The sequence below is a fragment of the Phocoena phocoena genome, chromosome 1 (genome assembly GCF_963924675.1).
Source record: "Phocoena phocoena chromosome 1, mPhoPho1.1, whole genome shotgun sequence".
Taxonomy (NCBI): domain Eukaryota; kingdom Metazoa; phylum Chordata; class Mammalia; order Artiodactyla; family Phocoenidae; genus Phocoena; species Phocoena phocoena.
The window spans coordinates 10,311,925-10,339,787 of record NC_089219.1 but is presented as its reverse complement, the minus strand read 5'-3'; the positions used below and the strand labels follow the sequence as shown (position 1 = coordinate 10,339,787).

Below are 27,863 nucleotides of genomic sequence, written 5' to 3'. Positions count from 1 at the left end.
TAACTTTTCTGGTCTTAAAGCCGCTGAAGGTCTCAATTAACTGCTGAGTATTATTATCATCATTATTATTACAATAACGATCGCTAATACTTAGGCTTACCTGGTGCTCATCCGTGCCAAGCACTGTTCTAAGTGCTTTCATACATCTGACACTTGTAATTCTCACAGTCCTATGAAGTAGATACTACTGTCATCCCCATTTTATAGATGGGAAAACTGAGACTCAGAGAGACAGAGTAACTTGCTGAGGTCCCCCAGCCCGTAAGAGGCAGAGGTAGGATTTGAACCAGATGGTCCAGGGTCTACACTCTCAGCCACTATATACCCTCCCTGCAGGAAGGCCCCCTGCCCCACCTAGCACACCCCCTTCTCTCCTGCCCAGCCCACCCCCAAATCCAAGCCCTGCCCCTCGGCCCCCAGAGCCACCGGAGGCTGCTCCACCCTCCGCGTACCTGTCAAGGAGCAGGCGAAGCATCTACTCTTTGAAGAGGGATCCCTGGAACTGGGCTGCAGCTGTGGCCTTGACATTCCTACACTGCCTGGTGATGTACGGGGCAGCTGGCGGAGGACATCGAGATGCCAGGCGGAGACTGTAGCTGTGTGGGGAGAGGAATAACACACAGCATCACCAGGAGCCCAGCCCGGTGGGTACCCAGACAGCACCTGGGAGGCCTCGTGCTGGCACCGCCTCTCCAGGCACCTTGAAGACAACGGGACTCGAGCTTTAACAACCGGAGTGAGCGCCACCATGCTCCACCCACCCCCTTCCCTCCACTCAGAGGCGATGGGCCGGCAGAATCCTCCACAAGCGGGGTTCTGAGACACTGCACCGGGCAGGCCCGCCCTCAGGACCCCCACTGGATGGGCAGGCGAGCCAGGAATGGACACTGCTGTGCAGAGGGCAGCTTCACCGTTTCCCCGCCTGCCTCCCCGGGCACTATGCTCCCCGCAAAAGCATCTGGGTGGGGGGGGGGGTGGTTCTGGTACCAAGTTACCATCATCGCCTACAGAAGGAAGAGGAAGTAGGTCCGGGTCCCCTCCAGGCTGGAACTCTGCACCTGGCACCTGTTCCGGCCTCACTGTGCGGAGAACTTTTGTGTCAGGGATCTCAGAGGGGGTATAAACCTAGATCCCTTGACCTGGTTTGGTCCTATTTGCTACTACAGCCCATTAAACTGGATTTCTTTTTCAGGAAAGCATTAATTTCTTTTTAAAGATAGACAATCCAGACCATTATTCCTCCCCTTCCTGCATCCAGCTAAGTCGTACTCACTTTCCAGATCCTAGTTGGAATATCACCTCCTCCAGGAAGACTTCCTTCTCTAACTCCTGGATGAGGTGTCCCTCCTGTGGGCTCCCACGGCCCCCCATGCTTGCCCACCACAGCCCTTGTTATATTGAATCACAATCACAGAATCATGCATCTGCCTCCCTCAGGAGCTGTGAGATCTCAAGGTCAGGGCCCTTGTCTTGTTCGCTGCTGCATCCCCGGCTTAGCATCACAAAAATAAATATTTGTTGAATAAGAACAACACGTGCGGTGCCCAGCACTGTGCTAAATGGTTTATGTGTATCAACTATCTTACTCTTCCTACGAGATGGGTTCTCTGTTAGCCCGAATTTACAGACGGGGAAACAGAGGCACAGAGTGGTCAAGTAACTTGTCCCGGGTCCCAAGTCTGCCTCTCTAGGTAGAAGAATGGAAGTGAGTGGGCGGGAAAGCAGGAAGGGCGACCCCTTCTGGGAACCTCGCCTGCTCCAGGGAGGGAGAAAGAGCTGGGAATGGGGTCCGTCTCAAAGCTGAAACATCAGGGTTTCAATTAGTGGTTCTCAACCAGGGCATGGATTTGGCAATATGTGGAGACATTTGGGGTTGTCACATCTGAGGGGAGGGATGCTGCTACCCGGCATCTGGTGGACAGGGCCAGGGATGCTACTAAACATCTTTAAATGCACACAGGACACCCCCATGATGACTGATCCGCCCAGATGTTAACGGTGCCACAGCTGACAAGGTAGCTCTCACACATACCTACAAGAATAGACGAATGTATAAACAGAACAACAAAGAAGGTGCCAGAGGGAAGATTTCTGTTCTCTCCACAGATGAGATCCCCTCTGAGGTACTGGCTCTCAGTCATGGCTCAGGACTGCCCCCGCTTGAATTCCTCCCCGACACTGTGCGATCAGTCCCGAGCGAGATTCAAGGCGGAAAACTGAGACCCAAGGCTCGGCGGCAAGCTTGTGCCCCGGATGGACCAGAAGGCCCATGAGGTGGCCTGCAGGGGGCACCTCAGGGTGAGCACGACGACGACCCCTCGGCCGGCCCACCCAACGCTGGGAGGGGACAGTCAGCTAGCTTCCAGGCTGCCCGGAAACACGGACGACCTGCACACCTTGTCCGGCTGAGGAATAAGGGACAGTCCTGGCATGTGGCAGGTCCCCCCACACTGTCCCCTCTCTGGGGCAACGTCTCCAGCAGGATGTAGCAGCGTTGGGGACGAACGGGCTGGCACCCTCAATTTCCATTTCATTCGTCTCACCATCATCACACATCTATGAAACATTCAGAAACCTAATCAGTCAAACAAAGACAACACCGTGGACCTCCCAGCCCTCTCCAGCTGCCGGGCATCTCTGCTTCCCTCTGCTCCGTTCCACCCTCCAGCTCCTGTGGCCGCACAGCCATCTCTACTCGGGAGCAGGCTTTCTCCCCAGTCTTAGTCGTCCACCTGGGTAGAGCGCTAATGGTCAGGGGCAAGGCCCCCGAAGGCAGGTGCCTCTCGCCACCCCTCATACACTGCCTGGCCCCATGGAGGACAACACAACAGCCGCTGTGATTCCCAAGCGCTGTGTCTGCTGTTATCTCCGGAGTCTACCAGCAGTCCAGGAGGTAGGAGGAACATGTGATTTTATACCCATTTCACGGATGAGGAAACGGGGGCTCAGACAGATGGAGACCTTCCTGGGGGAGCAGAGCCCAGGTCTTTCAGCTCTATGGGCCACAATTTTGGAGGAGACCCCAAGTCACCACCTGGGTGTTTCCTTTAGGGACTGGGGTGGTGATGCCCAGCAGGACAGTCTCCTTCCTGACTGTGAAACCCTTTCTCTGGTCGGAGGACTTTGAGAGCCCAGCAGCTGTCTGAGGCTGAGAGGTGAGGTGCTAAGAAACCAGATATTCTCCGACACTGAGCACAGTTACGCTTAACCCACGAGCACCTTGTGGTTCGTGGTTCCCACTCACTGGCTGTGTGACCTTGGCAAGCCATGGACCCTCTCTGAGCTACAGTTTCACCATCCACAAAACGGGAAGAGCAATTTCATTTCATAGGGTTATTATGACAATCAAGTCCAACATCAACTCGCATGGGGTTTTGACTGTGGCCGCTGTGGGGCTGGGCAGCAGTCATAAGCCCCGAGGAGGCAGCACAGCCGTCGGAGACCTGAGTGCGAGCTCCCATCCTCATACTCACTGGCTGTGTGACCCCGGGAAGGGCCTCCCTGCCTCCCGGCCTCCCAACCTCAGCTTCCTCATCTGTAAAATGGAGACAATCCCTGCAGCCTGCTGATGCAGAGCGGGGCTACGAAGAGCCCCGGGGGACCAGGATACGGGGGCCCTTTGCCTTCTGAGAAGAATTCGGCACAAGGGGGATATTTCTGGAGGTGTGAGGGCAGGGGTCACCAGCGCAGGGGACCCACCAGGGCCCTGCCGGCTCCGTCCGCCTTCCTCCCTCTCTTCTGCCACCCGGTCTGGTCTCCTGCAAGGCCCCCTCCCCACCCCCCCGGTGGCTCCCCTCCCACCTGTTCCCCCTCCCTAAGGTACAGCGGGGTGTGACATGTCCCTGCCGAAACTCAACCCCAGGCTCCTGGTGGGGACCGAGCTCTTCCACACGCAGCCCGGCCCCGCCGACCTCCCAGCCATGTCCTCCTTCAGCTCCTGTCTCCCCGCCTCCGCAGGGCTTCCTTCGGCACATGCACGTGGAGCCCTCCTCCCCGTGGCCTCACTAGAGGCCCCGGCTACTCACTAGAGTCCGCTGGGGAGGCCTGGGCTGCTGCCGGACCTGTGACGTCAGAACCTCTGGGGTGGCGTCGGGCATCAGCACCTTTAAGCTCCGCAGCGGTTCCAGTGTGGGACCAGGGCTGGGAACCAGTGCCCTGCAGATGCTCCCGGGCCCCGCCCCACTGACCTCTCAGCACACACCCCCGCCCCCTACACGGGCCGTTCCACGTCATCTACGTGATTGCACGGTGCATGTGAGGCCAAGGAACCCAGCTGGGTCTGCTTGTCACAGTGGCCTTAACACCTCATTTTGAAGGCGTGGACAGCAAACCCCCAAAATGTAATGAATGAAGAGGTGATGATCCTAGATTCCAGACATCCCCACTGCACAGGCTTCTCAGTCACGGAAATCTGCGCCCGTTCAGTGCGGGGGCCAGAACATGGGCTGAGTGGTGCCCCTTGAGCATCCTTCCTCACAGCCCGGTAAAATGGATAACACTCATGATCCTGAATCCAAGGCATCGAGAAAGGGCGGGACAGTCACTTCTTCACTGTCAGAAACCCTCCAGAGTCTGAAGGCACGGAAAGGCAGGGCTGTTCCATTCCTGACCCTCGAGGGTGTCATTTATGCTTCCTCCGGTCCATTCCTGCGGACCCTGCCCTGAAGGCTCCCCACCATAGTCACGCCCCACCCCCAAGTCCTTGCTCAAAGGCCTCCTCCTCAGCAAGCCTCCCTCCCAGCTGCCCTATTTGAAATTGCAAACACCCTGCCCTGCAACTCCAGCCTCGAGTCCATTTCTCTCTCTTTCTTGTATTTACTGCACCAACACACTGTGTGTCTACCCGGCTGTTCGTTTTCTGGCTCCACTGGAGGTGTTTTGTCCCTGACATCCCCCGCACCTAGACCCGTGGCTGGCACACAGTAGGGAGCCTTTCATTATTTGCTGGACGGTTGGCGTGTCCACTACCTGCCAGGTACTTTGCCAAGGAAGCTTTGGTGAATGACACTCACAGAGGTCGTTACCGTTCACAGTCTGCGTGTGACTCATTGATGCCTAGAGGGAAAAACTCTCATTTTCAGATGCCGGTGCGAGGCTGAGACTGGGGCCTCTGGGCCTCCAGTTCTCGCTCAGCTCCCAGTGGTTTCTGGTAAGGGAGGCATCCGATACACTGGACTACACACAACAAACAAAACTGAACAGCAGGAGGGAAGGCCAGGGTCAGGGAGAAGATGGGGAAAAAGGGGATGTGGGGGAGGTCCCAGCGTGGGGCCCGAGCAGAGAGAGGGATGCAAGGACCTGGCGAGGATCTAACAGGGTTGGTTTGTCTGCGAGGGGTGTCTGCACAAGCTAATGAGTCACAGGGGAAGGAGGTCAGCACCTCAACTGGAGCTCGCCCTCACTGGGCTCTGGGGAGCTGGGGACAAGGTGACGTCACGGATCAGGGCCCACACCTGGCCTCTCATCTCGGGGTCGTCCCGGGGGCAGGGGATGCTGGGGCCAGGGAGATGAAGTAGTGACAACACAAACTAAGGAGTGCTTAATAAAAATGAGCAAAGGCTGCCGATCACTGAATAGATCATTTAATGACACGAAAAGGCAATTCACAGAGAAATCCAAAGCTGAGGAATATGCAGAGATGCCTGGCCGCCCTACGACTGTCCAAGAAGAGCAGTTAACACAAGAGGCCGCTTTCACAGGGCAGACGGGGGACAGGTGCCGTATGGGTGTTACCCGCAGGTGAGGGAACGTGAGCGGGATGAGGACACCCCCGGTTCCCTGACACTTGGGCAGGCCATGCCCACCTGCCCCCACCTTCTGAGAGCATCTTCTCACTTGCCTGGCATGTCAGGGACGTAAGAGTGGGCAGAGGGGAGGGTCTCATCCTTCTGGGCAGCAAGGTGACATGACCCGATGCGGCCGCTGGGTTGGGCACGGATTGCGGGATAGCAAAGAATGGAAATGGGGAGACCAGTTCGTCAAGCAAGAGATGATGGAGATGGAGGATGCAGAGGAGTGAGAAGTGGAATCAGGACACATTTTGTAACTGGGTGTCAGGGTTGGGGCAGGACTGAGGCAGTCTAGATGGAGTCCAGGGTGGGATAGTTTGTTTGACCGAGAAGGGGACGATGGCAGGAGAAGACTTTGTGCGGAGAACCATTTTGAAAAGATTACATTTGAAACGTTCATTACACACCCAAGGGAGAAGTCAAGAGGGTGGGTTAAATGAAACTGATGAATTTGGGACGGATCAGCATTTAGGGGTCTGGACAGGCTCACCCAGGGGAGGGGAGACGGGGGCGGGTCCAGGGACTGAGGATGGGATGCAGAGGGGCAGGGGGTGATGTGAGAGCGGTGTCCACGGTGACACACATTTCAAGGAATAGGGAGAATTAACAGTGTCCGACGCTGCCGACACGTTCAGGAAGACAGAGAGAACCAACCACGGTATTTAGCTGCCTAGAGGCTGCTAGTAACCTTAGTAACAGCAGCTTCTAGGATATGGTGGAGACAAATGCCTGAGAGAAGTGAGTTCAAGAGAGATGGGGAGAGGAACTGCAGCAGGGGCTCAGAGAACCCCACCGAGGAGTTTTTAGGTCAAGGGGAGGGGCTGCCAGCTCCGGGATACACTCTCCAGGGCGCGCGCTCCGGGGCTCCGGGGTGCCTCCCCACCATGCTCCCTGCCAGGCTGCCTGGGTGCTCTGAGCGGAGACCCTGCCTGCGTCCCCGCCTTCCACCTCTTCCCCTGCATGAGTCAGGAGGGGCCTCGTGGGATGCAACCCCCAGAGCTGGTTAGGCCACACGGCCACCGCGGCGTCTTACATAACTCTCCACAAATTCTGAGACAGCAAATCATTTGAAGTTGGTGTCTGACATTCAGCACTTTTGCAGGAGGCAAGGGAGAGGCAAAGGGCATGGGAGCCGACATCAAGGTGAGACAAGCTGAGATGATACTGACGCTCCCTGGAGGTGGGTGAAGCCCCAGGTGGGAGCTCGCGGGAGCCACCTCCTGCTTCCTGGCACCTGCCACTGCCAGGAACGGTCGGCATCCAAGCAGGCGCCACCCTCTGCTCCAGGAAGGCCCCTTGCACTCAAGTGGGACTCCCAGGCTGGGAGTCGGGGGTGGGAGTAGGGCCACAGCCCTGGGATGCAGAAGCCCCAACTTCAGCCCTTGAACCACCGATAACGTGCTGTGTGGCCTCTGGAAAATGCCACCACCTCTCTGAGCCAAGGTAGTCTTGCTTGCAAAAGGAGGATGTCAAACAAGGAAAAAAAGGTAATAACATCATTTACACAGGTGCCGACTATACACCGGGAGTTACTGCAGGTGCTTCACTCCCGGAAGCAGGACAGTGATGACCTGCATCTCACAGAGGAGGAGACGGAGGCCCAGAGAGGTGAGGAGGCCCGTGGCCACACTCTTGTCAGCCAACAGGGTGCGGCCAAGACCTGAATCCAAGACCGTCTGACACCAAAGCCTGGGCCCCCTCCCAGACACAGTCCCTGTAGTGATGGGGATCAAAAAGCTCTTTTCAATATTCCAAAAAGCCTGATGGGGTGGCCGTCTGCCCACAGAACAGTCACACAAGCCACCCACGAAGCCAGGAAGCGGTTCTGGGTGGAACCACATCAGCTCAGAGGAGCCCTGGCAGGGGGTCTCACTGGCATCACCTCAAGACGTGAAAACGATCCCTGTGCCCGCTCCACTCCTCAGACCTGCTGGTTCTGATTTAGCTGGTTTGGAGACCAGGCACTGGGAATTTTAAAAGCCGACTTTGAGAGCAGCCATCTACTCAAAGTGTGGTCCGCGGACCAGCATTGGCAGTCCCTGGGGGCTTGTTAGCGCTACAGCTACTCAGCCCCCACCTGACCTCCCGAGTCAGGATCTGCATTTTAACAAGATCCCTGGAGAGGCACCTGTGCACTGAAACCGCGGGAGCGCGGGGCTGGGAGGAGCCTCCAGCAGAGTCAGGAGCGGGCAGCGTGCTAGGTGGTGGCCTGGTTCTGAAGTCTGGGGCAGGACCCCGTCCGTGCCTAGCGAAGGTTTATAGGGAAAGCCTTGGCAGTGTGCGGGCTGAGGGGAGGGAAACGGAAGTGGTCCTTGAGGGATGGGGCAGAGGTTCGAAACCACTGGCCTGGGCAGTCGCCGTGGTCCCTCAGCTAACGCATGAAGGGTCGGCATCGCGGGCCCTCGTAGCTTAGGTGGTTTTCCCGTTTAATGTTCCCTTAACCACGTGAGATGGATTATCGTGCCCTCTTATGGCCGAGGGGACAGTTGCACAGGGAGGTGAAGTAACTCCTTTTAGGTCACAGAGAGGCGTGAATAGAAAGGAAAGAGAGGGAGGAAGAAAGGAAGGCAGGATTCACAGGAATCTGACCCCAGAGCTGAAGTCGGCTCCGCAGATAGTCTGCTCCTCTCATCAGCCCTGAGGGAGGCTGCTGGTTGGCCTCCGTGCATCCAAAAAACCAATCACATACCTTCCTCCTGGGGCTTTTACGTCAGGTTCCTAGGTCTTCATGAGTCCCCCAAACCTGTCTGGCTTGAACTCCAAACACCAAGTATGTGACAGCTCGTGACACAAGCCGGTCAACAGGAAGGCTGGCCTGGCCCGCGATGACCTTGGCCAAAGGAAGTTTCCCAGCAGGGAGATCCCAGCCGGGGCTGCTTCCAGCCCTGCCAGGGGCAGGACAAGCGAGGGGCAGGGGACCCCAGAGGCCAAGCAAGCAGCCCTTCACTCTCAGACGAGGCCAACGAACCAGAGCGAGGTGGTCACCTGCTCAAGGTCACACAGCAAGTTGTTCTTGAGAAGGAGTGGGGCGGGGGGGGACATGCCTGGTCGCACTGCTTTTTGGGGGACACTGATGATGGAGAGGAAGGGCAGTGAGGGGCCCCTGTGGACTTGGGCGAAGTCCCAAGTCTGAGAGGCAGGTGCCCTTCTCAGCATGGCCCAGGCGAGGGCACTTCCAGCTCTGTCCCTGCCTCCACCTGCCTGCCTCTCACTGGGGACTCGACCCTGGAGAGCACAGGGTGACTCTATTCACTTCTCACCCACCTGCCCACCTGCCACCAGGCCTGGCACCAGGAGGTGCTCAGAGAAGGTTCCCTGAACAATAAGTGGCAAACCACGAGCTGGGCTCCCAACGCAGTCCAAGCCCAACTGTGCCCGGCTGTGTCTCTCCAAGCCCAAATCACCCAAGGCAGCAGCTTCCCGGAAGGTTACTCTCACCACCAAGGCCCCACTCAAACCGGGGTCCCCAGCAGACCCTCCCCGCTCCACCTGGTGCAGTGGGTCACGTCTGGAGGACGTCACACCTGCAGGAGAAGTCACACAGCCTGTGAGGTACAAACTGGGGGTGAGGAGTCCTGACTGGAGGGAGGAGCGAGCCCCTCGGACAGACCCAGCTCTGCCCCTGGCTGTGTCTCTGCCCCTCACTGCCCTTCTCCCTGGGAACCACTTGGTTCTAGCCCAGATGCTGGCCCTTCTCTTTCTCTCCAACTGAGCCGAAACGGTCTGCTTTCTTCAAAAGGAAACTTCTAAGAACGGGGGGGAAGCCAAAAAGAAAACAGAAACAAATACAAGCGTGACAAGACCGATGGATGCATAGCAAACAGATTCCAACTTGGGACAGAAAGGGACTGATGGGTCTCCCACGAAGTCCAGATGGGAAAGCTCTTTTAAATAACAAAATTCTATAAGGACACTAAGATTTAATTATTACGAACACTTCATCTTTTAAAGTTGTCTTAGGCCAAAGAAGTTAAGCTCCAGGGACAAACCCTTGCACGGTTTGGAGTTGCTGGGACTGAGAGTCTCAGAAGCCCTATGAGGCATCTGCCCTGATCGCAGGATTTCTAAAACTTGATGTCTGGTGCCCCTCCAAGGATGCCAGCGAGAAGAGGTGGCTGCCTTGATGGAAAGCCTTGTGGGAGCTCAGGGGGCTCTTTGTTAGCCCAGGCGTCTAGACCAGTCTGTCCTGGGAGGCCTGGGCATGCCTGGCTGGCAGGGCATCCCAGACGCAGGTCTGGCACAGCTACACGAAAGACACACTTGCTACGCGCCTGAACCAGATGTGAGTCAGCGGGTGACAAGGCTGACCAAAGGGCAGGGGCGCCGTGCGCTGTGGGCCTGGAGGCCTCTTCCTCGAGGGTGCAGGGGGTTGGATACAGAGGCTGCCCCTGCACCTTCTCCCCATCCCTGCCCCGAGAACCCCAAAGCCCTCACCCCGAATCCCAGCTGACCTCAAACAGGTTGTCGGGTGGTCATGGCTGGGACAGTTCACCCTTTTATTTTTTACAGAGCAGGAGACAGAGGCGGCCTGTGGATGCTAAATGACTTGGACCCGGGTGGCCTGATTGCACCCTGGGCTGCTCGGGCCTCGCCAGGATCTCGCAGTCCTTTCGGTTTGGAAACCGCCCAGTTGCAGAGGCCTCTCAAACAGGCTCCCTCCCTGCAGGGGACAGACACCGCCCAGCCAGACACTCCTGGGAAACCCACCGACTCACAGCCAGGCGGTGGCAGACGTGGAATGAAACCCCTCCTAATTCTCCTTCCTTGTTACCAGCGTTTCCCAAGCCAGGTTTGGTGGAAGGTTTGCCCAGATGTTGCACAGGTCGTCCTCATTACCACGCGCATCACAGCAGCTAACGTTTCCGTGCTGACTACATGTGGAGCACGGTGCCCACTGCCTGACGTGGAATAACAAATGGAGTCTCCACAAGACCTCTATGAGATGGGTACTGCTGAAGTTGACACATGAGGAACAAAGGCACAGAGAGGTTCGGCAGCTTGCGCAACAACACACAGCTGGCAAGCAGCAGAGGGACGATGGAAGCCAGAGCCATTTATTTACTCGAGCACGGGCTCATGCAGTGAGACATGTCTCTGCAGGATTTCTGAGAGTTTCATGTGCCCACAGGCAGTGTAAATTCCCAAGAGGACGACACAGGCTGTCATTTACCCCATTTATCTGATAACTGTGTACTGACCGACTGCTCTGTGCCGGGTACCGTGGGGCACAGCGGCGAGCCGAGCAGACGTGATCTCTGAAGGCACGATGACAATTCTGCAAGGGGATGGCATGGGCTACGCTGAGCCTCAGGGGGTGCCCTTTAAGCACCCAGAAGTTTTTGTTTTTTTAATTTAGTCTTTTTGGACAGAAAAGTTCTAAGATCAGCCATGTGAAGCAACGTGTCCTGAATCTGATTTAGCGAGAATGCTAATCAGATTGGGAGCCAGATTTCCAACTCTGCACACATACACGTGGCGTCATGTGCCAACAGGGAGAGGTGTCCTCCGGCCTATTAAGGTGAGTCAGCCTTCCTGTCCACATGCTAAACAAGACCGGGCATTCCCGTGATTATCAGTACTGATCCATCAAGCACCTGTTATATACCTGACCCCGTGCTAGGCACTGGGGATATAGCAGTAAAGCAAACAGATCTGGTCTCTAGAACACTGGGGCGTGTGTTCTAGAAGGGGAAGGTAGTTACCTGCATAATACATAAATAAATACAAAATTACAAAGTGTGATTAGCAGGAAGGAAGAAAAACAGGCTACCAGAGCTCAGAACAAGGGACTTGACCGCAGAAACACCGTGTAAACAGTGTGTGTGTGCGTGTGTGTGTGTGTTCGTGTTCTGTGGAACATATGGAACACATTTTGGGATTGGCTTCACTTTACCATGTTGTCCTTTGCTTTACTTATTTGGGGGTGGGAGGGACGGGAAGGAAAAGCAAGCACAGAACGTGTAACTTACTTTACCCCCAGAAAGAAAAGAGACAGGATTTCTAGAAGGGGTCATTTCTGTCTCTGAAGGCCACTCCTCGGGGATGGAGAAGGCATTGTTACCACCTACCCTCACCCCCAAATCTCTCCCGCCCTCTTTGCTGTGCCTGAGTCTCAAGGCAAGTTATACACAAGGGGATTTGGGGAGTTTGCAAATGGGAACAGGACTGGGGTAAGAGTTCATGGAGTCTCTGCCTCAGGCCTTTATCTGAACCGTGAACAACAGATCTGGTCACGCGGGGTCTCTTACTTGTCACAGGAAGCTGGTCTGAGAGTTTGTGAACAGCTGAGGACCAGCCTTGCGTTTTCATGGGGTCTCCTTGGCTTGCTGCAGATGGTTTTTCAGGGGGAAACAGCCCACCACCTGGAGGAGTGGAAGCAAAGTCGGGGATGACTGTGGTGTGTCTACCTGGATAAGTCAAGGGGGCCATTTCCAGCAGCGCTGCAGACCCCAAAATGGTGAAGAGGAAAAGCTACTTAGAACCGCAAAGCACAGAGTGCCTACTCAAGTCCAGGGGGGGAGCCTTCAGCCCACGAAGCTCTCCTCCATCCGATGTCACAGCTGTGCCATTCACACCTCAGCCCAGGACACTGCCAAGGCTCTTCCAAATCTCTCCAGCCTCTCCCACTAGAGCTCCCCCAGCCTCAATTCTTGGGCTGCTTCTCTTTAGCTGTACTCACTCCCTTGGGGAGGCCAACCTCATGGTTTTCAGTACCATGAGGACTCCCAAATTTACACTCCCCCCTGGGTCCCTTCCTCTGAAACTCAAACCTGCGTATTCAACTACCCTCCCCATGAATGTCTAATGGCAGCTCAAGCTTAACACGCCCCCAAACTGAATTTCCAGCACACACGTACCCCACGAACTGGTTCCATCACCTCATCACTGAATGGCAACCCCATCCATCTGGGTGAGGAGGCAGAAACACGTCATCATCCTTGATTTCTCTCTTTCATCCAATCCTCAGCAAATCTTGTGGCTCTACCCTCAAAACACATCCAGAATTCCACTGCTACTCACCAGCCCCACTGCTACACTCCAGTCCAACTACCATCATTTCTCACCTGGTTTACTGTGTTCACCTCCTAGTCTGTATTTCTATTCTTGGGCCCATTCAGCCTATTCTTAACACATGAGCCAGAGTGATTCTTTTAAAAGGCAAGTCATACCATATTACTCCGTCCCTCAAAACCCTGCAATGAATCGCACTCACTCAGGATAAAAGCCAAGTCTTCCCAAGGGCTGCAAGTGCCAATATAAATTGGCCCCTCGTTACCTCCCTGACCTCATCTCCTACTTCTCTCCCCGGCCTGGCTCCCCTGAGCACACCACGGATGTGTCGACCTCAGGACCTTTACACTTGCCATTCCCTCTAAGTGTTTTCATCCCCTGTGTCCACAGGGTTGCTTCCCCTCTCCCTCCCCCACCACCCCCATTTCTCTCTCTCTCTCTATATATATATAGTCCCTTTACAGTCAGGCTACATTTACATGGTAGCCCCCATTTTCACGTTCGTAGTCTCTACTCCCCCTTCCCTGTTTTACTTCTCTCCACAGCATTCACCATCTGACATTCTATATAGTTACTTGCTTGTTCATTGTCAGTCTCCCCCCACTAGGATGTGAGTTCCATGAGGGTGGGGAATCGTGTCGGTTTTGCTCACTTGCTACATCCTCCCGGAACAGTGCCTGGCACGTGACGGCAGGCGCTGGTCCCACGTTGAGTGTACGGAGGAATAAATGAAGGAAGGAAGGGTCGTCTACAGTCTTTCTTGACTAAATCACACCCAGAATGCATCATCTAGTTATTGTTTTCCACTTACTGTTTCAAGTGGGGCAAGAACTTAAGAAATTTTTAAGAGCGATGTAAATGCAAAATGCTTCTATGTCTTTATGTGAATTTTTCATTGTTTCTCACCCCCACCTAACTGGACAGCAGTTTTTAAGCAAATTACTATGAGCCTTTCTACGTATTCAACTTGTTTTTCGTAAACAACTCTGTTCACATTTCATCAGTTTGGATATTTAATGAATACATACACGTACAATAATAAATACTGGCATATTTGTTATTATGTTTATTATAAACATGGTTACGTTAACATTATTATTCAACGTTATTAAAACAGTGTCATAAACAGGTTTGGGAACAAATACAACTGACTTTTGGCTGCATTTAACTTTACTACAGGGCACCGAAGGGCACAGGTATTCCCTGTGTCACTGGGGGAGTAAGGGGCATCCATGAACATGGCAGGTTGGTTAAACGAAAATCAGCTGAGCCTCGACTGTATTTCATTTTATCCACAGTTGGTATTCTAACAACAGTTCAGAAAGATTTCTGGTACCACCCCACCCTCCCAGGCCCTGTCCTCTGCAAAATGCTCTCACGCCAATTATTCCTTAGGCCATGGTGAACACGCGGACTTGATGGTTGGGTGAATGTGTAAATGGGAGACCTCTGTGTTTCCTTCATCAAATGCTTGCATGCGGCCCTTTGACTCCATCGGCTGGATCCCATCATGCAGCAGCTCTGACTCATGGGCGCGATGGAGAAACCGCCCAGGTGAGTGAGATGCGCCATGAGTCCAGTTTGGGCAACAGCCTTGTTCCGCACAGCCCAGTCAGGTGCGTGTGGCATCGTGAAATCAATCAGCGTTTAGGCTCTAAGAGGGAGGCGTTCCTCATTTTGAGCAAAAATAAAAAAAACACGGAAGGGAAGCCATCCACGGCCATGTATTTGAGAGGCTCTACGAGAGAGGACTCCTTAGTAGATGTCAGGAAGTAAAGCTGGAGACAGAGGGAGGATGACCCCTATTTTCAGAGCCGAAAACTGGGGGAAAGGATTTAAAAATGTGAAGGAGTATCTGGATTGTCCTACCTCACGAAGTTCAGGATGCCCGGTTATAATCGCAGACAGGCTGTGTGTGCACCGGTGTAGACCGGGGCAGGGGGCGGGAGGTGCGGGGATATAATTTCACCAATACCTTTGGTTAACGAGCTGTAGCGCACAATTCCCTTTGACGGGCTTTCACTACACATTCTTAACCTTGAGGACCGTGCCCCCAGGCAGCAACCCTTTAAGACCAATTGTAATTAACTATCCACCAAATAACCCAGTCTTTCCTTTCAACCTGATCCTAATTGATCATTTCCTTATCCAAGTGATGCTCTCTATTCAGCTGCTAACAGTTAATTGCTCCCCAAATACACATTTTAAGCCCTAAAGTCATAAGGTGGGATCAGATGAGAGGTCACTGAAGTGGAGTGGTGGCTTTGGCTCCATTATTCCCGGAGGTTTCTTCCTTTCTTTTTATTCCACAGATACTAAGTACCTACTGTGTGCTAGGTGCTGGGGTAGAGTGAACACACACCAACAGGGCACTGTGCGATAACCAGGCTTGTCCTAGTGAATGACCTAAGGTCATATATTCCCCTCAGAAAGATACACAAAGAGCAACAATGGAAGGCAGGGAACCCTCAAGTCCACCTTGGCTCTGACACTCAGAAGTGACCCTAACTCTTGAGCGACCCTGGCTCATCTGTCACAGCATGGTCATATACAAGCGAAGTGTGCTGAGAACTGAAAAAATGTTATGAGTTATGAAAGAGACTGTTATAAGCTAAGGAAAATAATTTAAAATGAAGACTGGAAGCAAATAAAAATGATGGTATGTGGTGACACCATGTCATTTTTTTTTTCCCCCTTTATAAGAACCATAAGGGAACTCTGAAGTCTGGGTAAGACTCATTGGAGAAGCTAATAAAAATGAAGACTTCAAAGACCCACTCCCAGAGGTGATGGTTTAGCAGGTCTGAAATTCTTAAGAAGGCTCCCAGGTGGTTTTTGGATGCAGGTGGTCCACTAACATCCTGGGGAGATAATCCAAACTAGGGTCCCTTCACACACCTGGGAACACAGACAGGAAATGTACTTCCTCGGCCTGAAATCAACAATACCTACTGGACCAGCAAACCACTCTCCCCTCTAAGCACCTGCCCAACATGACTCAGGACATCACCTTAATACAACACCTGCTGCTGGCTGGCACCAATGGGCTGTATCTGTAATTTTTTAGTTTTAAGGACATGAAAACGTATCGGAGTCTACATGTCAATTATAGTATCTGACACCAATTTATTTAGGTGCATCAAAAGAGGCTCCTGCGTGAAGGCGAAGTTAACACAGACTTCTTCTCACCAGACTCACTCGTAAAATTCATTCAAAGGAGCCTAAACGTGAATGAAGAAGATACGAGGATAAAACACCTATAAGCTGTGCGTTGGCCGTAAGAGAAATTCTAAGAAAGTTCTGGAGGAATACTGTGAATGAAAGGGGAAAATCCAATCCACGAGCAGGTCCAGCAGCCTGGGAGGCAAGTACTGGGATGGAACAAACCTCCAGGCATATCCTTACAGATTTAACCACTTTTGAGCACTTAGCACCAAATAAAACATTCATCCCAAATACAGATTACAGGACAGAGGTATCTGGGAAAGCGAAGCAGACTATTCTATTTCAGAATTAAGGTGCTTCCCCGGGCGACAAACCTTTGCTGAGGAAGTAACTGTGTACATCTTCACCCAAACCTTCCTTTTATTCTCTCCACACGTAGAACATTTGCTTTGGGAGCTTAAAAGCAAGCGAGCGGTCTATACATGTGTGTTACACTGAACTCGCCCCTCTCTGCAGTGCACTTTGCTTACAAGGGAGGTCCCTGGGTGTTCTCAGGCCCTAGCGCTTCTTTACTAATGTATCCCATCAATAGGACCCCTCCCTGGCTTCCTAGCTCACAGACGATTATCAGAAGCCTATCAGAAGGCTGCCAGGAGTACAGGCAGTATGCATAAATAATAGATGAAAAAGGAGATGGTGAGAAGTACATCCTTCTCCAAAAATACTTAAGCCACATCTCAAGCTTCTGGATCCTGTATGCCTGAACTCCGAGGGTATCGCTTCGCCACAACAAAGTATGAACCGGCGGTCGCCTTGAGCCTTCCAGGAAAGGTGAAATTATGTCCCGTGTACTTTTTAAAAGCAAGGGAAGTAGCAGATATGTTAGACCTCAGACAGCAAACGCCTGTGCAACAGAGCCATTGCCCTTCCCGCGTCCAAGGCGGACCCCGGGCACTCGGCCCGCCCTGTATTCCTGAAGGGGACCCCGCCTGGGAATCCAGCTCACAGCACCCCCAGGCAGCTGCTCCCCTTGCACAAATGGAAACCGACTTGCCAACCACGGCTTGGAAAGACTGCTACGAAAACGGAAAAAAAAAAAAAAAAGAACAAAAAAGCTCACACCAGGGAACAAGGTTTAATGCTCTGGATGAGTCAGTACCTGGATCTGCTCCCTTCCTAACAAAGCCGGTACGTGAGCACACCGGCCTGGCTGAAACCGTTCCCTGTGGTCTCCCAAGAACTTACAAATTGGACTCGACCAGGAAGGACCAAGATCTGTGTTCACCTCCAGCATGTTTCGATTCCTTCGGATTAGCTGGCGCTTCCCCGGGCAACTACGTACTAACAGGCCACGTCTCCCCGCTTCTTAAAGGTGGTGAACCAGGCATGAACTCACTCCCAGATCTGTGGGTGAGGGGCAGGAGAGACTCCCAATTCAGAAATGGAGCCAGACCGCTGGACTCATTTCCGGGCTCCCCTTTTCCCAGCTATGACCTCAGGCCAATTCCTTAACCTCCATGCTGCACTTTCCCCGTATGTAAAATGGGAGAACACAAAAGTATTTTATTTCATAGGGCTGCTGCAGTGATTAAATGGGGCAGTATGCGTAAAGCCCTGAAAACTGTGGCTAGTAAGCGCTTTAAAACATCAGTGACCATACTTATACGATTATTTCAATGAACAGGGGTCCCTTGTTTAAGTGGTCACGGTTTCATAGAGCTAAGGAAGTGTCTTCTTCTGAACCTAGCTTTAAAAGTTTATATCTTGACTCTGAAATTCAAAACCAAGGGAAATAAAGTTATATGGAAAGACGGCAGAATGATAATCATCTTTTTCTTGTTGTGATTTGAAAAATGATCTGTTCTATGGCTCATTCTCATCTGATGGGAGAAAGGGAGCACTATGGCCGGCACATGAACAGCACAGGCTGGCTGAAACACAGCAAAGGGCCCTGGGGTCACTGGCAGCAGAACCAGGACTTGGGGATGCTTGAGCTCCTCCTCTCTGGGCGGAGGCAAGAGACGATGAAGGAAGGTTCCGGCCACTGTCATCTGTGCGACCACGAAATCTCATACGTAGCAAGTCAGCTCTGAGCAGCAGACGTTAACCGTCAATCAGATTCACGCTGAGGCTCAGGAGAACGCCTCTCAATAGTAACAGCAGCACATCCTAGGGCAGGCGTATCTGCAGTCTTCACGACCGTCCTTCCTGGTCAGATAGATTGTTATTGCCATTTACAGAAAGGAAAGCCGTGGCTCAGAAAGGTTAAGTAACTTGCCCAACATTACATAGCTAATAAGTGGTAGAGCCAGGATTCAAATATTTTATTCAGCAAGTTACTTACTGAGCGGCTACCACATGGCAGGCACTGTGGGAGATGCTGGAAATGCAGCAGTGAACAAAACAAAGTTCCCGCCCAGGGAGAACTTTCATTCTAGGAGGGGGGACATCTAATAAACCTCCCTAACAAGTCGAGAACAGGACGTACGGATGAGTGAAGTCCCTCCAAGAACAGGAGAGCAGAGTGAGGAGATGCAGAGGGACGAACAAGGGCAGTCCTTCCGATCGGACGGTCGGGATAGACAGGTAATCAGCGGCTCCGCGTGTAGGGCCAATCAGTGTCCTTACCTACATCCCAATGCCTGAAATGAAGTCACAGCAAAACCCTGAGGGGTTCCCAGGAGGCCAGGCACCCTCAGGTGCCCCAGGCTCATTCACTTTGCCTGGGCCCAGACGGAGGGCTAAGACCACCCTGGAAGCCTTTGGGAGTGTTTCTAAAGTTCTGAAAAAAGCTCTATTCTCCCCAAAGACAGTAACCACCATGCTCTGAAACTAACATAAACAGAGGTTTGTCATTTTCCATGAAGGAATCTTTTTTTTCCTTCTGGGCCTCTGAACACATGAGCAGTTTCTTTTGCAGCCTCTTCCAGAAGTTCCCCAGCGACCACCACCGTCCATGCTCTGGCTCTTTCCACCGGGGACGGTTACCACACCCTGTCGGTTTCCTCAGCGGGGCCTCCCCGGCGCTATCACTGTGAGACTCGAGCCCCGGTCACTAGACAGTGGTCACTGATCGTCACCACACCGCCACCACAGTCATCATCTCCTGAGTCCTCACTGGGAATACACGTGCCCTCCTCTAGCCCGACCGCTCACATAACCAGAAGCCTGGGGCTCAGCCAGCAGCATGCCCCACCCCTCAGTGACAAACGTTCGGAACCCAGGGAATTAAAACTCAGGTGGCTAGGAGTTCAAGGCCAGTGTTTATTCCCAGTATGCTACCCAACCTCTCTACAAGCAGAACCCCGTTGTGGCTGATGACATCAGCACTGATCACTTGGGGGACACGGTAACTACGTCAAACCCAAGGGCACGGTGAATTAGGTTGTTTCACGTGGCAGCAAAGAGCATGGCTCTGGAGTCAGATGGCCGGGTTTGGGGTCCCCATTTACAGCTGTGGGACATAATGCAGGTGCCGTGGCCTCTCTCAGACTCGGTCAATTTGTCTGTACATGGGGACAACTGCTCTCCCTCAAGTGGTGGGAGAGCTTCCGAGGAGTTAGTGCCCGACGGGTAGGAACAGCCAGGAGCACCCTCAGCTCCTCCGTGGTGGCCAGCTACACCCCAAGGTCCTCTGAACACCCTCGTACACAGGACAGAGTCCATCAGATCTACAGACCAACACCTTCATGATCCAGACTGATCATTAAAGATGTTTTCTGAACGGCTGACCGACTGAATCACTACAGGAGAACGTCCCTGAATTCGCAGGTCCAATAATAGCTTGGAAATAGAAGCCATCTGAAAATGTGCCTCAACTCGAGCTGGGCTGGCAAGGATTGGATGTGATTATGAAAAGCAAGTGAAAAGAGAATGTTACTGCAAGGAAAATTAAATCCATATGAGTTTTAAATAACTTCGTTCCAATAGAGAGTATTAAAATGTGTTTTTGGCAAGTATTAAATACTAAAACAAATGCAATTTTAAATTGAAATTCTACTTTAACTTAAAAAATTAAAACTGCCACAATTGTATCCTAAGGCCTAAATCCCCTTCTATTGTTAACTTACCTGTGAAACAAATTGTAGGTCTTTTAAAAAGTGTTTTCTACTTAAAATTTATATCTAGATTTCATGGTCAGACTCAGCAGTCATCCAAGCAGAACTCCGCATTATGCAGTAGGCTCCTATCTAAACACTGACATGGAAATGTTCTCAGCTTAAGTACGTTCTGATTCAGGACATAAACCGATACTTGAAAATCTGCCTGTAGCTTTCTGTCATGACTGAAGTTAACACCCCACTGAGTAACTCGGGGCGCGCCTACCAAGGAATCTTCAAAACCGTCCGTTGTCTGGCTTCCTGCCGTGGATTATAAGCTGGACACGGGAAGGCACACTTAGGCACAAACTTCTTCCATTAAAGGCTTATGTTCTCTGAACCACCCACCTGAATTTCAGCTCGCTTTCTATAAGAGACAGTGGAAAAGGAATCCAGCTGGTCCAAGTGAGGCAGAAAACAGAAGCTCATACAAATCCTATCACCCCAATGGTTCGGCAAGTTTACTCTCATAAGTGTGTCCAAGCCCCTTTTAATGGCTCATGACTGAATGTAACTTTTGCAACGGCTAATAATTTAACGCGGCATCACGATTGTTTTTCCCATTCTTATTCTTCATCCAGAAAGTAAATAAAACCTACACGCACCCTCCAGGCTCTAATCCTATACTTTACAGGTAACTTCACTTTTGGCAGAAACCTAACCTTCCATTCTGCACGCAATGGACTATGTGCCAAGGTGGCAGGGCAAGCCCCGACAGACTTTGGTTTTGGCCCAACAGGTCAAGGTTCTTAAGTCACATCTGAGGATACTCCTGGCGACCAACACTTCCAGAATCAAAGCATATTATTATCATGCGCTTGATTTCTATTAAACAGCGTTTTGTTGACTAATCAGACTGGTCTACAAAGCCAGTTGAACCGGAAAGGTCTATGATGGAGGCAGAAGCATGTCCCACAGTTAAAAGAGTGAACTAGACGTGAACGTTCGCAGGCAGCGCCATACTAATCAACAGTGCTGCTGCATCAGGAAGAAGCCTTACAGAGAAGGGATGATTCTACTTGTTCACCAATGCCGGGAAAGCCCTCACTAGAGAAGATATCAAGGCCTGTATCCTACATCGAGAGGAAATGAAGCTTTCAAAAAAGAAACTACATAAATGATCAATAGGATGGTACAGCTTGGAGGCAGTTCAAATCCCAGCCTTCCACTCGAGAACTGTGTGACCTCTGAACAAAACTCGTTTCCCCCCGGGTCTGTTTCCCCATCTGTAAATGATACCAGCCTCAGGGGGTTGTCATCAAGTTTGAAAAACGCTTTGCACAGTACCTCGCACACAGAGAGCACCCAAAGGCCATGTCAGGTTCCCCCCAGAGCTTAACAGATCTTTTCAACACCTCTTGGAGAGGAAGCAGCACGAGGGAGGGCAGTGGGAGAACCGAAGGGCCCGGTGTGACCTGGGCCGGGTGGAGCAGGGGTCCAGGTGGGCCCTTGGGCGGTACCAAACAGGACTCCAGGCATCTGACGGAAGGGATCGGCCAATGAGCAGCTCCACATTTTCCCTACATCACACCCACTCGAACCTCAGGTTTTGTTCCTCTCAACTTTTTTTTTTTTGTGTGATATTTTAGTCCGTAAAGAATTTCAGTGGTAATTTGGATGTCACCCTTCTCACGAATCTGGATCTTCTTCTTTCTTTTAATCCTACAGCAGGGCGACTGTAAATGTCGAGGCACTTGAGGCTCAAATGAGAACACTCAAGTACTTCAGCAGTTAAGAGCTACACACATTCGTTATGATTTATCCCACATAAATTCTGAAGTTCTTCAGCGTGCAATGAAATTACCTGGGGGCGGCGTGGGGATACTTTAGGTGTCCAAAAAAATGACAGAAATGGCGAACCGTTTTCCTTAACCATCGGCCTGGTTTTTGGACTACTTTATACGTGGCCTTTATATCCGAGTTACCCTTTTCCTCACCCCCCTGTACTTAAAGGATATAAGCCAATCGATTCAAAGTGAGGCCTGGTATCAAATCAAAATCGACAGAAATCAAATATCGAATGCATTGAGATATAATTTTAGAAGAGTCGCTGTAACGTAAGTATTAAAAGTCAGCAGTTATCTAGATATCTGCCCTCAAATATTAAGGTAGAAGCATCTTCTTGACCACCCAGACTTGGAAGAACTGTGACAAAGTGAGGGAGGTTTTGGATATGAAGTGTTTAAAAAAAAAAAAAAAAGGCACCACGCAAATATAAGCTTCACAAAGGCTGGGATCCTGGTCCACTGATGTAACCTAATTACCTCAGTAGGTGCTCGATAAATTAATGTGATTTTGTAAAACATTTTGCTAGAAAGTACCTGTAACATCCAAATTAAAAGAGCCAGCCTAGAGACACTGACAGATCTTTCAAAGTATTAGCTGCAGGGACACAAGGCTTTAGTTATGAGCTTTCTAAATTTTTCAAAATGTTTAACTCCGTGAAGAGTAAAGCAACCAAACTGGGGTAGCTCATTCCTGTGGAGAGGGAGCTGACCACCTGCTTGGGGACTCCTCAACTGAGTATGTGGGTGCTGCCACATCCAGGCCCTGCTGTAAGAACGGGGGTGACACAACAGACCTCACCCTGCTCTTTCAGACCCGAGGAAATGTCAGCGTCCGCAGCCTGGGAAGAAGGCTTCCGGCTAGAAGGAAAACTCGGGACCACCTTGTCCACTCCCCGCTTTGGGCAGACCAGGAACTAACAACCTTGAGGCAAAATACCTGCCCAAGGCTAAGCCAGCGAGGCAGGGACGGAGGAGGAGCTTGTTAGAGCCCTGGAGGGACAGGTGTCCCTGGTTCCCAGAGCAGCGCCCTTTCCAGCTCACAGCGTCCGGCTCCTCCCCGGGTGCTGTGCGTGCCCAGCGCTCAGTTTCTAGAACATTTACACAGCTAACGCTGAGAGCCGCTCCGTACCTCTGCCTCTTCCTCCCATACACCTGCCCACAACCCTTCTGGGGTTTCCTAAGGTAGGAATCCGTAAGCCACAAGTGTGAACACATCTCGCTGAGGGAGGCTGACCGCGCCTTCAGCTTCACCACCGTGCCGAGCAGGAAGGACACAGGCGGAGAAAAAAAATGAGGACAAGTGGTCCCACGTAGGACTTTATGAATAAACTGCTTGTTTCAGCCATTTTTAATCTTTAAAAACACAAACAAACAAACAAACAGCAATTCCATATCAACCTAATACAAATGTTACAACTTCTTTGTTTCATTCTTCGGGGGAGCCATAAATATAAAAACCTCCAGACTAGAGCAAACTGGTCGCAAGCACAGAGGAAACTGACACCCCATACAGGAAATTATTTCACTCTTACCAAAGTTAAGTTCTCCACGCACTTCTTAGCACCACCGTCCAACTGCACGTCTACTCTCTAGGTGGTATGGAAACGATGTGAATTCACAAATATTCAATCAATGCCAAACAGAAACAAGTGGGAAGAGGTCGGCCGTGGGGCTCGACAACTGCACTTTAGAGATGCAGCCTGTGAGCACCCCTCCCACATGCACCTTCATTTTCCCCCTTAACTGCTCCCAATGATGTACAAAATACAGTCCTTCCACAGCTTTTAGAAAGTTTTTTATTGGTTACAATGATATAAAATGCATCATTTGAATTCCCCCGTCAGTAAGTGCTTGCTAGCAACAGCATAAGAAAACTTTCTGTACATCTGACAAGCTCAAATGATTTATTTCATGCTGGAAGGGGAAAAACAGCAAACACCACTCTTAACTTGTCTGTCTATAATTAACCTCTCTCTCTCTCTCAAGGCTACGTTGGTTAAAATCAACGGACAACCCCTTTTGTATGTCAATTTGTAAATTTTAATGTTTTCATTAGAATAGTCTTTTATATCACTCTCCAACAAGAAACAATAAAATTACTAACAGCAAACTTCAATACAAGAACACTCTCCAGATTAACAACTCAAACAAAATGTAAAATGTAAATCACATATAATACAATTGAAGCGTCCAAAACAATTTAAATAATTTTAAATATTTTATTTTTAAACTGCTACAAATGCTTTATACAATATTTCAACATAAAGTCCCCATAACAGAAATGTAACAAAATGGGAATGATAGTGAAAGGGTTAAAGTGGCACAAATTCACCAAACAAGTATTAAACTACAAATTTTAAGAGGTAGATTACTTTTAAAGTTGAGAACAACAACAACAAAAAAAAAAACAACAACACGAATAAAACTTAGCCATTTTCCACCAACTCCGTCATTAATTAGAGGGAAGGCATATAATAATAATGCATGGAGAAATGACACTTGTATACTCAGAAATAGGCCAATTCACTGGGTTGTTTAAATCTCTATTAGAGACTGATGTGTAAAACCTGGTAAGTAAATTCATTTACACTTAGGTGTAGACATACATCTATACAGGCCTGTGACGTATCCTGGGCACTGATATATTGCTACCGTCTCCGATAATAAAACAGTTATAAATTAGTGCCAGATAATAATCTGAGAGGATAATGTCCATTTGGATATATAAACATGACACTGGAAGAGGCATAAAAAAGAGTCCATATCCAATCTGGTTTCCTCTCCATTATGCTGGCAATCGGCTTGTGATAAAACAACAACAGCAACAACAAAAAGAAACAGGCTAAGAAAGAAGCTAAATGCCTCTGTCTACAATTCATTTAAAGGAAAGGCATCAAGAGCTGGTGTGACCAAAACAATATAAAACGAGTGCATCAGAATCCGTCCTCCCTGAAATCTACAACAAACTACTGATAAAACAGAGAACTTGCTTTGCAAGATTAGGTTCAACTCATTCCTTTCTCTGCTCTGTGCCAAAAGCCAGGGCCACGCTCAGGTCTGAGTTACCAGTCCCGTGACGAGGGGCCAGGTCAGCTAACCTGTCCTATAGCGCCCTCCTCTGTGCATCTTAATCGCCTGTGAGCCCAGCACGTGTGTTGGGTGCCAGCGAAGAAGCAGATGCCTGACTCTAACCAGGGCAACAAGAAGCCCCCTGGCAATCGGCTGTGTGTTAGGGTTTCTGAGTCAGCTTCAACTGGTCTTGCAAGCTTGGTAGATTTCCTATGCTTTGCCGTAGTGCTTATCCTAAGTTCAGCATGCATTATCTTTATTTAGTCAATTCAGGTTTGTTTGGTTTGGGGGGCTTTTCTACAGGAAGTTCCTAGAAAATAAGAAAACTGAAGATAAATGACAACATAACACAACCTTATATGAACTGACCACGGTAAAGAAAAGGTGGGAAGACCATGGGACGAATGTTAAGACAGCAACAGGATGACTCGGAAGGTGTGTGGTAACGTGGGTGTCCCGCGCAAAAGAGACATGCTGAGAGGGACGCAGACAGTCTCCTTGGAGTGATGTGGCGGAGATGGTATGGGAGAAATCAGCACCATTTTGGTTTTTTTAGCCCATTTCACGGCAAATGGAAAAGCTTGGTCTGGAATTTCGTTCTGCTTCTCCATCACTTATTTACGTGTCCTTAACTGGCTGCAATGGGAACACAGTATTAAACAACAAGAACAAGAAAAGCTGCTGCAGAAGCAGCACTGAAGAATGTAAAAATGCCTTGGGATTTACAAAGAGCAAAGATGGGTAAGAAGGGAGTAGAAAATGTACCTCTTTCCTTATCTTTCTGTCTTACAGTCCGTGGAAGTGAGCCCTCAGCCACCAGCTCTAAATGCAGTCCCACCGACAAGCCACAGGTGGGCTCCAACCCGACCCGCGGAAGGTGAGCCCGACACAGCGTTCGCTGGACTAAGTAAGAGTTGTAAACAGGAGAATCTAGTCGGTGGTATGTCTCTGCGGCTTTGTCCTAAGAAAAGGATTTGGAGCACACGCCTTTTTCACACCTGGATTGGCACAATGGCTTGTGCTACAGGAAATGACCAAACGGCAAATTCTGCTGAGCTCTCGGTGTAGAATGGAAAACTGACGTCGTTCTCACGGCTGACTGCAAGTGTATACTTGAAAATCTGTGGAATCCTAAACTGGCATTTGAATGTAAAACGTCTGAGTGCCGAGGACTAGCCCCTAATCACAGTTAGGATCAAACACACAGGGAAAGGGTGCACTGCCAGGCCCGGGGTAAGTCCTCGAACGTGCAATGGAGCAAGGACAGCGAAATCACTGAAAACCAGAGTGAAAGTGGATATTTCCAAACCTGTGCTATGAAATCACCCCTGAATAAAATTTACAAATAGAAATATACTGAAAAGGGAAGAAGACTAGTTAGAGCAACTCCTTGCCAGTGCAGTACAACAAACGTGGAAAAGGACGAAGCCTCCACTAAGAGCCCTGGGCTGACACCGATGGACCATCACATCCCCAGGCCTGCGCCTAGGATCCCGGCTTTATACCAAATTCACCACAAGGTACTAAGAACTCTCTGAAGAATCGCCCACTCTTCTGCCCAGATGATCAAAATATGATGCCCCCTGAACGCTCATTCTGTAATTCCCAAAAATACTTCCCAAGTTTATGGTCACGGAAGCCTGCTGCTACCATCTACAGTCAGAATAATACCCGTGTCTTCTGAACTGTTTGTTCCTTGTTTCCTTTTAGGCCAAATTTCATTCCAGCAACGTTAACTTTCAAACAAAGCAAAATAATTAAAACTAAGTGGAGCAAAGAATAGAGACACAATTTTATTAGGCACTTCAGTCCTTTGCAGTCTTAAGGGTTCTTCAAAAGCCCTGGATGAACTTCAAAAACTCAGAGAGTTTTCCTTTATAGTACGTTAATTTTTTCTTATCAACTTTACCCTTGAACTGTATAAATGGGATCCAGTACAAAATAAGTGATTCTTTCAGATACTATCGGAAACAAAGGAGAATACACATATACATTCTAAAGCATCAACCACCTGGGAAACGTTTTTTAGTACAGTCCACGAAAATGACGGCACGTTCTGGGTGGTTTAACCTTGAGAAGGACAGTCCAAGAATGTCCTGTTGTTGTGGAACTTCCCGAACACAGACTGAGTACAAGGAGGTACACAGTGAAACTGCTACAGGCAGGAAGTCTGGACAGCTGATAAACAGGTGTTTACTTTCACCAGGACTAACTAAGCTCCAAGACGCTGTATACACGTATGTCAGTAAGGTCTACCGTAACTGGTTATTTAGTATTTTTATGAAGTAGCTTTAGGAAAAATCTGATCCTTTATTCCTACAGTCAATCATTCCAATCAACCCTCGGCTATTGATTCTCGTCTCCATCTTCAGCCATGACTTATGGTGCACCAGCACCGAGAACTCTGCCTCATCGAATGCGCAGTGATAAACAGCATCTCTGAGCCCTTGTGACCTTTCCAAACGGCAGTCACCTCCCAGTTAACTCTGATTCTATTTGCTTAAAACACCAAAGAATTCTGAGACACTGGAAGTTATAGCCAAGAGCCTAGAGTCCTGCAGCTCACTCTGAAAGGACAGGATTTTAAAATACTGTGCAGAAATTCTAGCTGACGAAGAACACTTTCACCTGAGATGAACCTGCAGGCATCATTCAGGAAACCACAGGATACCAAGAGTGCACTCCACTCACGTTTGAACTAACTCCGGAAGTCTGAGAAGTCAATGGAGCAAACTTAACTCCTGCCCTATGTTTTCACCGGTCGCCAAGCACGGTTCTTAATATAGGAAGAACACAGGATAAACAGTGGGACCACCTCAGAGCTGAGCTAAGACGGGCTCTGGCATCACGCCGGGGAAACAAAGGCACTGACAAGCGGGGTGACCTGCCCTTCGTCCCCACCCGCACCTCAAAGAACCATGCTCTGGCCCTTCGGCAGGCAC

At 50.4% G+C, this 27,863-nt stretch overlaps 1 protein-coding gene across 1 annotated transcript in view; it reads right to left on the bottom strand.

Moving 5' to 3' along the window:
- Positions 1–475: 475 nt before the first annotated feature.
- PRDM2 (PR/SET domain 2) overlaps positions 476–27,863 on the bottom strand; it is an 81,988-nt gene continuing 54,600 nt past the window's right edge. The window contains exon 7 of the mRNA XM_065888659.1: positions 476–596. Coding sequence (XP_065744731.1) covers positions 476–596 — 121 coding nt within the window. The remainder of the gene's footprint in view (positions 597–27,863) is intronic.